This window comes from Scyliorhinus canicula, chromosome 22, assembly GCF_902713615.1.
Source record: "Scyliorhinus canicula chromosome 22, sScyCan1.1, whole genome shotgun sequence".
NCBI classification, from domain to species: domain Eukaryota; kingdom Metazoa; phylum Chordata; class Chondrichthyes; order Carcharhiniformes; family Scyliorhinidae; genus Scyliorhinus; species Scyliorhinus canicula.
Window position 1 is genome coordinate 2,746,246 of NC_052167.1, and position 14,428 is coordinate 2,760,673.

The 14,428-nt window shown below is 46.3% G+C and overlaps 1 protein-coding gene across 2 annotated transcripts in view; it reads right to left on the reverse strand.

The window, feature by feature from the left end:
* The window catches only part of si:dkey-192p21.6 (uncharacterized protein LOC565246 homolog), a 237,319-nt gene extending 223,830 nt beyond the window's left edge, over window positions 1-13,489 (reverse strand). For both annotated transcript variants that reach the window (XM_038783222.1, XM_038783221.1), the window contains exons 1-2: window positions 13,431-13,489; window positions 10,485-10,582 (exon numbers count right to left, since the gene is read on the reverse strand). In XM_038783222.1, coding sequence (XP_038639150.1) covers window positions 10,485-10,582; window positions 13,431-13,488 — 156 coding nt within the window. In that variant the 5' untranslated portion in view covers window position 13,489. The remainder of the gene's footprint in view (window positions 1-10,484; window positions 10,583-13,430) is intronic.
* Between the last annotated feature and the right edge of the window lie 939 nt (window positions 13,490-14,428).

Consider the following 14,428-nt stretch of genomic DNA (forward strand, 5'->3'; position numbering starts at 1 on the left):
GCAAGCTTAAGGAAGATATTATATTAGTACTCAAGGTCCTGAAGGCAATAAATAAATGGAAACTCAATAATATATTGAGATTATTTCGAACACCAGAATCAGGGACACGGGAAGGAGTACAGACAGTTCAACTACTTTCAGTGATGAATGTGTGAAAGAGACTGTCTGTGGACGACTGATATTGTGGGAACATTCAAGGAAGGATTTACAGTACAGAAGGAGGCTGCACCAGTCCTTGGAAAGATCACCCCACTTAAGCCCAAACCTCCACCCTATCCCCGTAACCCCACCCAACCTAACCTTTTTGACACTAAGGGCAATTTAGCACGGCCAATCCACCCAACCGACACATCTTTGGACTGTGGGAGAAAACCGGGGCACCCGGAGGAAACCCACACAGACACGGGGAGAACGCGCAGACTCCGCACAGACAGTGACCCAAGCCGGGAATCGAACCTGGGGCCCCTAGAGCTGTGAAGCAGCAGTGCTAACCACTGTGCTACCGTTTATGAGGGGCGGATTCAGTGCGACTGTCTTTCTGCACCACACAGAGGTGCTGTAGACTCTTAGCTGGTCTTTTGCGTCACTGTGTTCTTGTATGAGAACAGGTGATGCAGCAAGTCTGATGTTCACCAAGAGAGTGACTGTGCAAAGTGCGTAGATCAGTTACAGGAAATAATCAAGATGTCAAATGGATCATTGGGCTTTACATTTGGAGATGGAACTTCTTCTTTAGTCATGCAAAGCCAGGTTAGCTCACATCTGGAAACTGAGAGAAGTTCTGCGCACCACACTTTAGGGAGGATATGTTGGTCCTGGAGGGACTGCAGATTTACTGAATGATACATGTCTTTACCATGGGGTAAATTCTGAGGAGAAATTAAATTGACTAAGGTTGCATTTCCAGAAACTTAGAAGGTTAAAGGATGATTTGGTTGAAGTTCTGAAGGTTGAGGGGAACTGTTTCTGATGGTCGGGAGTTGAGGACATGGTGGGGGGGGGGGGGGATAAATCCTTGCCTCTAATTGCATTAGAGCCAGATCTTTCAGGAAAGAAACTGGGAAACAGCTCAACACAGAAACCACAATTATCCAGCCCCTCCTGTCGAAAGGGACTTTGACATGTTTGTCCATAGATCTCTGCAGGCAGAAGGGCAGGTTAATAGGGACACTTGCCTTTATCAATCGTGGCATACATTACAAAAGCAGGGAGGTCATGTTGGAGATGTGTAGAACTTTGGTGAGGCCACAGCTGGAGTACTGTGAGCAATTCTGGCCGCCACATTATAGGAAGGATGTGATTGCACTGGAGGGGGTGCAGAGGAGATTCACCAGGATGTTGCCTGGGATGGAACATTTAAGTTTTGAAGGGAGGTTTGGGTTGTTTTCACTGGAGCAGAGAAGATTGAGGGGCGACCTGATCGAGGTTTACCAGATTATGAGGTGCATGTACAGGGTGGATAGGGAGCAGCTGGTCCCCTCAGTTGAAGGGTCAGTTATGAGGAGACATAAGTTCAAGGTGAGGGGCAGAAGGTTTAAGGGGGATTTGAGGAAACATTTTTTACCCAGAGGGTGGTGACGGTCTGGAACGCACTGCCTGGGAGGGTGGTAGAGGCGAGTTGCCTCACATCCTTTAAAAATTACCTGGCTGGCATTTGGCACGTCATAACATATGTGCCAAGTGCTGGCAAGTGGAATTAAGTGAGTACATCAGGAGTGTTTCACGTGTCGGTGCAGATTCGATGGGCCGAAGGGCCTCTTCTGCGCTGTATTGTTCTGTGATTCTGTGACGGGATTCTTCAGGACATTTGAATGGCTCATCGTGCCAGTGGGGGACCCACTGCTGTGGCGGCCAGGAAATCCTGGCCAAACGGTGGTAGAATTTTGGCACTTCCTTCTGCAAAGGGCAATTGATGCTAGATCAATTGTTAATTTCAAAACTGTGACCGGCAGGTTTTTGTTAAGGGGCAGAGGTTAAAAATGGGTATATGGAGTCAGGTCACAGGTCAGCCAAAGCCTCACTGAATGCTGGGAAAAAACTCGAGAGGGTTATTGACCTCTTATCTCTGTGTCCCAAGGTTCCAATGAATGGTTGCATCTTCCATAATTCACTGCCTGAGAATCACGTGTTTGTCCTAAAGGCCCAGAGGCCATAGGACCACAGGTCACTGAATAAAAGAAAATAACAAAAGTGCCGTGCCAATCATTAACTAACAGTTAACTCACTCCAACATGGGGGAGCACCTCATATCAAATTGATTCTGATCATTATTAAAATCTTAACGGCTCAGGTAGTTTGTCAAAAGGTTGTGGGGGTTGATTTATTTTACCTTCAAATGCACACGAGACAAAATGGCTTAAATTGATCGTTGTCCTCAGTACATTCTCAAACTAAAGGAAAGTGCATTGTCAGCTTCACCTTTTTTTCAAACTGATACCTTCCAAGTTCAGTTGATGTTAATCTCTTTACTCAGAGTTTGTGAATTATGGAATGGTTTACCACAGGGAGTAGGTTGAAGCAGCGATGAATGTATCTTTTCAGGAAAAATTGGATAAATAGTTGAAGCAGATGTTTAACCCTGGACTATGGGGCGACAGCGAGACATTGGGATTAATGTTTTGGATAGTTCTAGCAAAGGGCCAGCAGAGACACGATAAGCTGAATGGTTTCCCGCTGTGCTCTGTGGCGCTGGTACCCTATAACTGAGAGCAATGTGTAATATAAGGACTTCTCATGTCTTTCCAATACCTTTCAAAATGCTGCAAATACAATGGCCACAATTCTCCCAAAAGGTACCTGACATAGCGAGCCGGTTTAGCCGCGTGTATCCCGGCACTCACAGTGCAGAGAAACACAGGTCTATTCAATGTGACTCGCGTTGTATAAGGGGCCACAACAGAGAATGCACGGCTGAGGCTGCACATAGCCCTGTTTTGTGCAGTGGGGGAGCTTCGATGCTCCCGAGGTCATTCCTGACCTTCCCCCCAAGCCCAAACACACTGAGGGAGGGTACCAACCCCCCCCCCCCCTCCCCCAACCAACACCCAGCCAGGGCAGCCCCAGCCCCCACCTCACTTGCGCAAAAAATGCCAGCTTGGCACCCTGGCAGTGCCATCTGGGCACCATGGTGCGAGGGTATGCAGCTCGGGGACTCCGATCCCCTGGGAGATCCCCCACCACAAAATGGGGACCAGATGGAACCGCACTCATGGGGGTCTCCCCACAAATGGGGACCAGTGCTGAACGGCGCTCGCTCAAAGTCTCCGTGGAGAGGGGGATGAATCCCGAAGCCTCAGGTACCTCAGGAATCTGCACACTGGAGTGAGATTAAATGTCTCGCTCTAATATGCAGATTTGTCAAAAAAGTGACCCCGCCTACAATGAGCAACGTCTCGCGAGGCGTTGTGAGCCGGGTAGCTCCCGGGAGAAGGGTCTCGGCGTTTCTATCGGCCACACTGCCCCTCGGTGAGCTGCTTTTCCAATGCAGAGTGGCAGTTGGATCGCGCCCACCATGTTAAATGCAGTGACTGTTCTTACGTAGGGAAATTCATCTCCCATTTTATGCAGAACAAGATCGCACAAACAAAACTGAAACAAGTGGCCACTTATTATGTGATGTTGCTTGAGGGTGGAATGTTGGCCAGGACACCGAGAATTTCCCACTATTCTTTAAACAGAGCCACAAAATCTTTAACATTCACCCAAACTGCAGATCTCAGATTGAAGTCTCAAAAGATGGTAATGCAGAATCTGCCAACGCAGCAATCTCTCAATTCTCCACCAACATTTACAGCCATATTCTGGAATGCCACTTGAACCATGGAATTCCTACAGGGAGGAGGCCATTCAGCCCATCGAGTCTGCATCGACAATCTGAAAAAGCACCGTACCTAGGCACACTCCACTGCCATATTCCCGTAATCCCGTAACCCCAGCACGGTAGCATGGTGGATAGCACAATTGCTTCACAGCTCCAGGGTCCCAGGTTCGATTTCCGGCTTGGGTCACTGTCTGTGCAGAGTCTGCACGTTCTCCCCGTGTCTGCGTGGGTTTCCTCCGGGTGCTCCGGTTTCCTCCCACAGTCCTAAAATGTGCAGGTTAGGTGGATTGGCCATGCTAAATTGCCCTTAGTGTCCAAAATTGCCCTTAGAGTTGGGTGGGGTTACTGAGTTATGGGGATAGGGTGGAGGTGTGGGCTTGGGTCGGGTGCTCTTTCCAAGAGCTGGTGCAGACTCGATGGGCCGAATGGCCTCCTTCTGCACTGTAAATTCTATAAAATTCTATAACCTGTACATCTTTGGACACTATGGGGCAATTTACCCTAAGGGGCCAATCCACCTCACCATCTTTGGAAATGAAATGAAAATCGCTTATTGTCACGAGTAGGCTTCAATGAAGTTAGTGTGAAAAGCCCCTAGTCGCCACATTCCGGCACCAGTTCGGAGAGGCTGGTACTGAAATTGAACCGTGCTGCTGGTCTGCCTTGGTCTGCTTTCAAAGCCAGTGATTTAGCCCAGTGTGCTAAATCAGCCTCAGTACTCAGGACTGTGGGAGGAAACCGGAGCACCCGGAGGAAACCCACGCAGACACGGGGAGAACGTGCAGACTCCGCACAGACAGTGACCCAAGCTGGGAATCGAACCTGGGACCCTGGCGCTGTGAGGCAACAGTGCCACCCCTTCTGTGCCCCCCTCTGTGCCACCCCTTCAACCTTCAACTGCACAAGTCAAAAGACTAAACAAATATAGGAAACTATTTCCTCCCTACATCAAGAATAACAGTAAATGAGAAGCGCTTTTAATAAGTATATTTCATGTGTGGATCACTTAGAAAAGTTTGTGACGTATTAAAAAGCAAGTCAGCCCACAGAATAAAATATTCAGTCAGAATATCTAGCTTCTCACACCACCCGGTGGCTACCATCCGGTACTGCAGAATCTTTTAAATCCACTCTTCAGTTGCTCCATCCTATTCCAGGCACTTAGAATCATAGTATCCCCAAAGTGCAGAAGGAGGCCATTCGGCCCATTGAATCTGCACCGACCCTCCGAAAGAGCACCCTAATTCAGGCCCACTCCCCCGCCCTATCCTCGTAACCCAACCTAACCTTTCGACATTAAGGGGCAATTTAGCATAGCCAATCCACCTAATCTGCATGTCTTTGGACTGTGAGAGGAAACCGGAGCACCCGGAGGAAACCCACGCAGACACGGGAGCAGTGCTAACCACTGTGCTACCCTGCCACCCCCCGCAGCTTGGATGAGGAGGGGGGAGTAACGTGTGAGGGCTTAATCTGAAAATATCAGCAGTATGCATGATGGCAGGAGAGGGAACCTAACAGACAGTGTGGGATCGCACATTCTTCCACACGCTTCCCATATCTTTTCACCAAAGAGACTTCTTATTCTGTATCAAGATTCTCTGCTTGATATTTTAAGAAAAATCAATAATATGGGGCTGGATTCTCAAGTGTTGACGCCGGGGCAGGATTCATGGAGTTCTATGGTAGCAAAACTGGTGCTGCACCTGGACTGATTCAGCGACTGTGGAGGGGCTAGCACCGGTCCCACGTGGAACACCATCGATTCCACTGGAAAATGGTGTCTGTTTCGCCGAGGTCACGATTGACACTCCAGAGGCTGACAAGCTGCACCGGCATATTAGCGCTCCATTCCCCACACACTCATCCCAGCCAACAAGATGGCACTGGTTAATCTGGAGCATGCCCATGCTGTTGAGGGGTCAGCTGGGGTCAGAGGTTACCTAGGAGGGGTGGTCTGGGGGGGGACCCATCCGACCCGTGGCACTAAGTTCACAGTGGGCAGTTAGCGGCGTACCCAGCTGCGTGGCTGCCTTGCCGGCTGCGGCAATGGTGTACCGTGCCCGTCCGCCCTGACCCCACTGCCCACCTCCTGACCGACCCCCCCCCCCCACCCACTACTCCCCCCAGCCCTGACAGAAACCCCCCCGGTCAGCAGCACAACTGTCAGCAAACTATGGCGATGTTGGACATTTTCCGTACCCCCCTCTCTGCCCCTCATGAGCCACGGCGCCTGTTTCACCATTTTTGGAAGCACAAGTGAACCTCACCATCAGAAACCCCCCCACGATGGAGGTGCAGCATCGCGGAGGCCCCCGAGAATACCGGGTCAGGCCCGATAATGATATGCGTTTACTGTACGTGCAGAGCGGAACGCATTGACGCCGTTATCGAGGCACCGGAGAATTGCCATCTGTCGTGAACCCGCCGCCGGCCACGGTTTCGTCGCCAAAACTGACTATCCACCCAATCGCATTTTACGATTCTGGTGTCGGCTGTCGGAGGACCTCGCCAATGGTATTAGATACAAATCTTTAACGCAGTAAAACACATCAGAGTTTCACATGGTTGGAATCAGAGGCTGAGCAACAAAGGGAGCAGAGTTAGGGTGATTGTCTGACACAAGCTGTAACAAGGCAGCAAAGCTTAGAGGGAATTCCCAGCTTGAGGCCATGATGCTAAAATCATACGTTATAAATAGAAGATGTTTTACCTCTACAGTTTCCGATTTGATATAACCTGCGCTGTTACCTCGTGACAGTAAAAGCCCATTTCCATGGAAACCTCACTTATCATTAGTTTATTGTTCCTGTGCACTTTATGTTGTCAGTTACTCAACCTGTTTAACCAACTCTCCAATAGCCATGACCTTTTCAACTTCATTGCTCACAACATAAAAAGATTCATTGGCCACTTAGCACAACAGCCACCATTGTGCACAGCTGGTTTAGCACAGTGGGCTAAACAGCTGGCTTGTAATGCAGAACAAGGCCAGCAGCGCGGGTTCAATTTCCATACCAGCCTCCCCGAACAGGCGCTGGAATGTGGCGACTATGGGCTTTTCACAGTAACTTCATTGTAGCCTACTTGTGACAATAAGCGATTATTATTATTATTATTACATTATGAATCTCAGGTGGATGTGCTCTTAGTTCTAACTCAGAAGGCTTTGGGTTTGAGCCTTCTCCAGAACCTGGGTGAATTAGCAAGTCAGATAAACAGGCCCCTTCTGTGATTCCAAGGCCGCCACATACATTTGTACTATCATCCTTATTGTTACCCATTTTGATCAGGTCTTTCATGGAATAGGTAAGAATTCTTCCATGAGTCATGCTGTTTTCAAAATTTGGACTTGGTTATTGCTGCAGAGTCTCTGGCAATTTCAAGTTTGACTGTTGAATTTTGGTATCTCTGCCAAGCGTGTACAGTTGAGGCTGTGGGAAGATGCGATAGGAAAACCCTCAGGAGTTTGAGTATTCTTACACTGAGCTTAAGACGGAACTGGAACCTTGTTGGGTTGTTCAACATCCTTAAGAGCAGGAGTCGGCCATCTGGCCCCTCGCGCTCGCTCCGCCATTCAATAAGATCATGGCTGATCTTTTTGTGGACTCAGCTCCACTTACCCGCCCGCTCACCATAACCCTTAATTCCTTTATTGTTCAAAAAGCTATCTTTCCCTTAAAAACATTCAACGAGGTGATGTGTTGGGTAAGCTGGGTCTGCGAGGACTGCGTTTACTGCAGCAGTGAGAGAGAGACAGGCTTCCAACACTTGAAAAAATGCAACTCTATTTTATTGAACTCTTAACTATTATACATACTTTAACTGTGGGTTGACACTATGCTGACTTGACTGGAGACCTGAGGCTAACCTGACCAGACTATCTTACTACCATATGGTGGATGTTTTAGTTGTTGCTCACAGGCTCTGACTGTCTCAGAGGCTGCATCCCAAGAGATCGGGAAAACTAGTGCCCTCTGGCTTTATAGTGGCCGTGTCCTGTCTGGTGATTGGCTGCTGTTCTGTGTGTTCATTGGTCATCCTGTGTGTCAATCAATGTCTGTCTGTGCACCATCATATACCTGTATGTATATTATGACACGAGGTAGCCTCAGCTGTTCACTGAACAGGGAATTGCACAGATTCACAAGCCCTTTGGATGAAGACATTCCTCCTCAACTCTCCTAAACCTGCTCTCCCTTATTATGAGGCAATGCCCCCTAGTTCTAGTTTCACCCGCCAGTCGCACAACCTTCCTGCTTCTATCTTATCTATTCCCTTCATAATTTTATATGTTTCTACCAGATCCCCCCCTCATTCTTCTAAATTCCAATGAGTCTCGTCCCAGTCTACTCAGTCTCTCCACATAAGCCAATCCTCTCAATTCCGGAAGCAACCGAGTGAATCTCCTCTGCACCCCCTCCAGTGCCAGTACATCCTTTCTCAAGTAAGGAGACCAGAACTGTACACAGTGCTCCAGATGTGGCCTCACCAGCACCCTGTACAGCTGGCAAGGGCACTGACAAGTTAAACTCTGGGGAATTATTTGCCCCGGGCCCAGGAATGGCAAAAAAGCAAGCTCAGGGAGTGCAAGTGAAATCTGAAATAACCTGTTCACATTGAACATGACGATGGCTTCTCGGCCCTTCAGCTAATATCAAGCTGCAGATCGAGCCCAAGATGAGGCACGGTGCCTTGTCTTGTCAGCTTGGATGTTGCGTGACTCTCTTGTGGAAACCATGAATTGGCTTCAATTTGATTTTCAGTTGGTTTTTGGAACAAGCAATGAGATGGATTAAGGATTTGCCCCATCCACTCTGCACATTAGCTTGGTAACTTTAAGGATGGGATTCCAAAAAAATGTTTAAAAAGAAGATGATGAATGCATCAAATAGGGATGTAATGGTGGCTGATAACGTCAAGATTTTTGAAGAGGCATTTGTGAAATAAATACTGTCATGATATGCACTCATGCACATAATGAGATACAGACAGGCAGTGATAGACACCCAGTACAGCCAATCAACAGACAGGACAGAACACAACCAATCACCAGGCAGAACACTAGAGGGTGGTCTCCCACTATAAAACACACGAGGCATCAGCACTCCGCCTCTTTCCACTGGTGACAACTGTAGTGACAGTCAGGGTGTATATATCAGTTAGCACCTTCTACATGTGGCTCAGAGCTAGTCTGGTCTAGTTAGTTATAGTTAGCACACTTAGATTAGTAGAGTGCCAAACCCACAGCGAACTCTGTGCACTGCTTAACAAGGTCAATAAAGCGTATTGAACTAACATCAAAGTTTGGAGTCTACTTTCCAGTACAACTGCATCCAGTTGTAGCCCGTGTTACCCCAGGGTGATTAACACAACAAATACCACACAGAATAAATAGTGAACGCTTCATTCTGTTTTTGTACTTTCCGACCAGTCAGATAGACAAAAATGGTCTTTGCTGCTGCTTCCAACATTCCTATGAATTAGAATAAAGTTTCAATTATCTTTCATCTTGAAATTTCTCAAGTAGCTTCACCCAATGAGATCCCTTTTCTGTGAATGTGTCACGTGAGCAAGTGTGGCAGTGGCCCTGTGTCAGCGACATCCTGCAAACTGCTGTGTGGCGAACAGAGGAAAATAAAGCCCTTCCATTTGAGGATAGGTTTTGGCAAAAGGCACACTTTGCCCCAGCCCAAGAGACAGCCACGCCCAGCGAGGATGCCACTTGCCAGCAGTGTTCTTGAGCCAACCAGGAGCCGTCACAATTGCGAAAATCCAATCATTCAATGCAGTTTCAGCTGGCTGTGATGACACCACTAATTCTGGACGGTATCGGGATGATCGGCTCAACCGCCTGTCAATGACACCCAGACACCACCATGTTGAAAGTGACATGAGTGATTTTATGCATTTTATTTATATTGAGTTACTATCCTGCACTCATTGTATTCTACTTGAGAAATAATCTTCCTGCATTTAGGGCCTGTTATATATTTCATACTCAGAGCTATACAGATATGACACTGGTTTCTGTGAGAGATTTTATTCACAATGCTTTCAAATGCCTGTTCCATGCTCACTGTTCTAGCTTCAGTGTGTTTACTTTACTCCGAGTCCACATCCAGGCTTAACTAATCAAGCACAATGAACATCAATGGTAAACTGATTCACGTAATCAAACACAGAATAATTGAACACGACAGGAGGTTCTCTTTGCCGTAGCTCTGGTCATAAGTTCAGAGACTCTGCTAGTTCATAGAAGAATCATAGAATCCCTACAGTGCAGAAGGAGGCCATTCGGCCCATCGAGTGTGCACCGCCTCCCTGAACCCATAGTTCATGAATTTACTGTATAAACGCAGTTTGCTGGAGTGAAAACTACACGTCCAACTTACCTGCTGGCAATGAGATGATTGAATAGTAAAAGCAAGGCCTGTCCAAGTGACAGATTATTTCCAATCCATATATTATTTTCAAAAATCACATGCGGGTTAGAGCGCACACAAAGCAGAAGAGGCTGAAATGTAGTCCAGGCACATTAAACAGCAGAGCACACACTTTACCAAGCAGACATTCTGCCCTTAGAAATCACTGCTTGCCAGGTAAATCTCCCAGGTAGACATTACAGGCAACGCTTGAAATGCATTGACAAATACCTTCTTACCTTATAGCAATAGTCAGACAGGTAGAGGACGCTGACATTGTGTTTACTCAAGGTGTTATGCAGAATAACCAAAGCTTGATTGATCTGTAGTTCTTTGGCTACCGGGAAGTAAAAGAAAACAAAATGTCACTTTGTCTTTTGTTACACGTTTTCCATTTCCTCCCATTGATGTCAGAACTCAACCTTCAGCTGGGAGGGAGTCTCATGTCCTGCTCACTGTCATGTGAGAGTACCTTTAAGAAATGGGTGTTTATAAATGGGTGTGTATATAAATATCTGTAGTGAGAGTACCTTTAAGAAATGGGTTTTTACTACTGCAGTGATGTCAGAGAGTGGGTGGAGCTGGGCTGTCTGTCAGCTTTTTACTTTTGTTTTTGAGCAGGCTGCAGTGTGTGTTTTAGTTTCGTTTTCAGTGTTGGAGCTGAAGCCAGACAGAGCAGGTGTACTGCTGTTCTCTCTGCCATCAAAAGACTATCTCTTGGTCATTTGGTGAATTCAGAATTATAAATGTTCTCAGTAGTGAATGTAAACCTAATGTGCTTCTGGTAAAAGGTGTTTTAAGTCTTATGGATGTTAAAAGGACAGCTTTAAGAATTACTTAGTGTTGTAGTCTTTGGGGGTTGTATTTGAACTGATGGGTGCTAAGATGTTCACTGTATGTTTTAAAAAGGTTAACTTGAGTTCATAGAATAAATATTGTTTTGCTTTAAAAAAAATACTTTTCCATTTCTGCTGTACCACACCTGTAGAGTGGGCCGTGTGCTCCCCATACCACAATCTATTAAAAGTTGTGGGTCAGGTGAACTCCATGATACACTTTGGGGTTCTCTAAACCCTGGCCCATAACATCACAGATTCTTCCGGACTGACAATATGCACAATTCAAGATGAAAATTGTACTCTTTTAATTCCCCTCCTCCCTTAGCCCAAGGTGGCCCAGTCTTGCTTAAGTATGTAAAGATATTCAACTCTGATACCCCAGAGCGATCTCAGTTACAAATAAAATGAGAAAATTCTGGAAATACTGGGAATATGCGGCAGATCCAAGAGCGTTCTGAAAGACGAAAGGAGGTAGGCCGGAATTCTCCATTCACTTGGATCGGGAATCCCAATCGGGCGGAGAAAGGAGAGTTGGCCCAAAAATGGGATCGGTGCCGGCTGTCAGACACGTTGCCATTCTCCACTCCCCGGTCGTCAGCCATAGTGCTCCTCGCCTCATGCCGACAGGAAAATGCAAATTCTTGATAAGCATACGTCAGGACATCAAAGGAGCTAAGTGCTTTTCCTGTGAGAAGAGAAGTGAAACCACCGAGCTCCTTTGATGTAGTCAGGAAATGTCAACCATTGCAAGAGCGTTTATAAACATTGCGGTTAGCACCAAAGCAGGGTACTTGAGATGCATTCAAGCGTGAAGGGAAAGATAAATAAACAATCCACCAAGCTGCTGTGTCTGAACCATTAAACTGTCAATCATACTCGAGTGAAGGGTACAGGAACCTTTTCAAGCGTTGTGGTATTTTGAGGAACTGCTGATACTAATAACATTTGCTGCTTTAAAACTTTTTGCCTGAGGGCACAGATGTTAGGAAAGGAAAAGTGTTCCTACATTGATTCTTCACTGAACTTCCCGGACTGCTCTTCAGCTGTCAGACAGAACAATTCAGGCTGAGGAAGCCACATCGGAATTTAAAAACTCAGACCAGGAGGATGCTGCTGAGCAGAGGGCTGTCTGAGATCACCATTTTACAAGTCTTATTATAACATAATAATCTTTTATTGTCACAAGTATGAAGTTACTGTGAAAAGCCCCCAGTCACCACATTCCAGCGCCTGTTTGGGTAAGCTGGTACAGGAATTGAACCCATGCTGCTGGCCTTATTCTGCATTACAAACCAGCTGTCTAACCCACTGAGCTAAACCAGCCCTTGCAACACCGGGTTAAAGTCCAACAGGTTTGTTTCAAATCACTAGCTTTCAGAGCACAGCTCCTTCCTCAGGTGAATGAAGAGGTGAATGAAATCACCTGAGGAAGGAGCAGTGCTCCGAAAGCTAGTGATTTGAAACAAACCTGTTGGACTTTAACCTGGTGTTGTAAGACTTCTTACTGTGCTCACCCCAGTCCAACGCCGCATCATGGCTACCATTAAAAAATACAGATTAAAAATAAAATCCATTATCGCAGACCACGTTGTGCTGTCCAACTAACTAGTAAATCTATGAATTATTTGTTTTACTCTGTGGTTATTACTCCTCACCTGTAAATCATTTATCACTACAGCTGATTTTTCTTCATCGAGGGAATTTTTATTAGACACTCTATCCTTGTCAAGCGTATTTCTAATTAACTTTTGCCATTTCTTCTGGAGGGGCTGCCAGTGCTACTCTCACAAGGATCAGACTGATCACACATTCCTGCCCAGTTACTATAACAAGTTGAATGATTTTTTTTTTGCTTGATGTCAGATTAATGTTTGAGTCACGTTCCACAAAGATTCAACTCGTTTCTAATCTCCCATCAGTAGCATGCCGCCATAGTTGACTCTATGGACCCAATGCCGTTCAATCACTTGGATGTGCAGAGCTTCAGTAACTGTTTGCCTCTCTGCAATCCAAGGAAGGTGTTCACATACCTGTGCTCTCTGGGTCATGCCTTTTCTTAGCTGTTGCTCCGAGCTGCAGAACTCTTTTTCTCCCTGGCTGCTTAGCGAACACTAACTAGCCTTCAGCATGGCCCAGGCAGGCAGGGAACCCGGCGGCACTTGATGACCAAGTTCAGTGCTGCGTCCCAGGCAAGATCAACACCAACATTTTAATCCAGACCCCGAGGTAAAACACCGAAACAGTAGCGGACGCCCACCGAAGGCTGTGCTCCAGTCTTTGTGAGATTCAGGCTGAAGGCAGTAGTGGTTGCAATCTTTACTTCAGGAATTCTTACATATTTCTTACCCAGAGAAATCTCCTGGCAACACATCACAATGAAGAACACCATGCAGACTACAGCCATTCGAAACTCCATGTTTGAAAAATGCATGAGAATCTGAACTTCGGTCTCTGCTTGCAGAGTTCAGAGATATATGTAGATATAATCTAAGTCAATTGCTTTATACTAGCACAATAAATTTAATATTAAAATTAATAGAAGACCAGTGCTGTCACCCCGTGCATAAATTAATGCAAATAACTACTGGACATCTAGAGTCCTCAACATTGCTAATATTCTGTCCACCATAGTCATGTTTTACATTGAGACAATATTTGACTGATTGATATTTCAGTTGCCTGGAAATTGCCTGGAGTGAGTTCACAAATACATTTTTTTTGTTGTGCACAAGTTGGCGAAAGTGTGGATAGAAACTTGCTCCACTGCGTAGCCCACTGGCCAGGAGCTGAAACTACCCTCCCTACAGCCAACAGTCTACATTTATTTCACAATGATTGCATGAACAGTTTCAATGCTAACTAACCCTTGTCATTAAAAAATGTTTTGTTTTGTTTTTTTTTTAAATAATTTTTATTCAAATTTTTGCATAATAACAACAACAAAAAGACAGAAAAAAAAGATTTACAAAGAACAGTCCCCCCCCCCCCCCCCCCCACACACACACACACAGAGGAAGAGATAAACTAACACTCATCATTCCCCCAAAACATCTGCCCGTCCCTTCAATAGACAAGACAGAACCCCCCCCCCCCCCCCCCCAGCGTATACACAGAGGAAATTAATTAATGCCCAACATTGGCACAGAACAACTATGCCCGTCCCTTTAGTACAAAACAACAAAACATCCCCCCGCCCCACCCCGGGTTGCTGCTGCTGGCCTGTTTCTATCGTTCTGCCAGGAAGTCCAGGAATGGCTGCCACCTCCTGTAAAACCCCTGCACTGATCCCCTTGGGGCAAATTTCACCTTCTCTAGTCATAAAAAAATGTTAACAGTAAATTGGA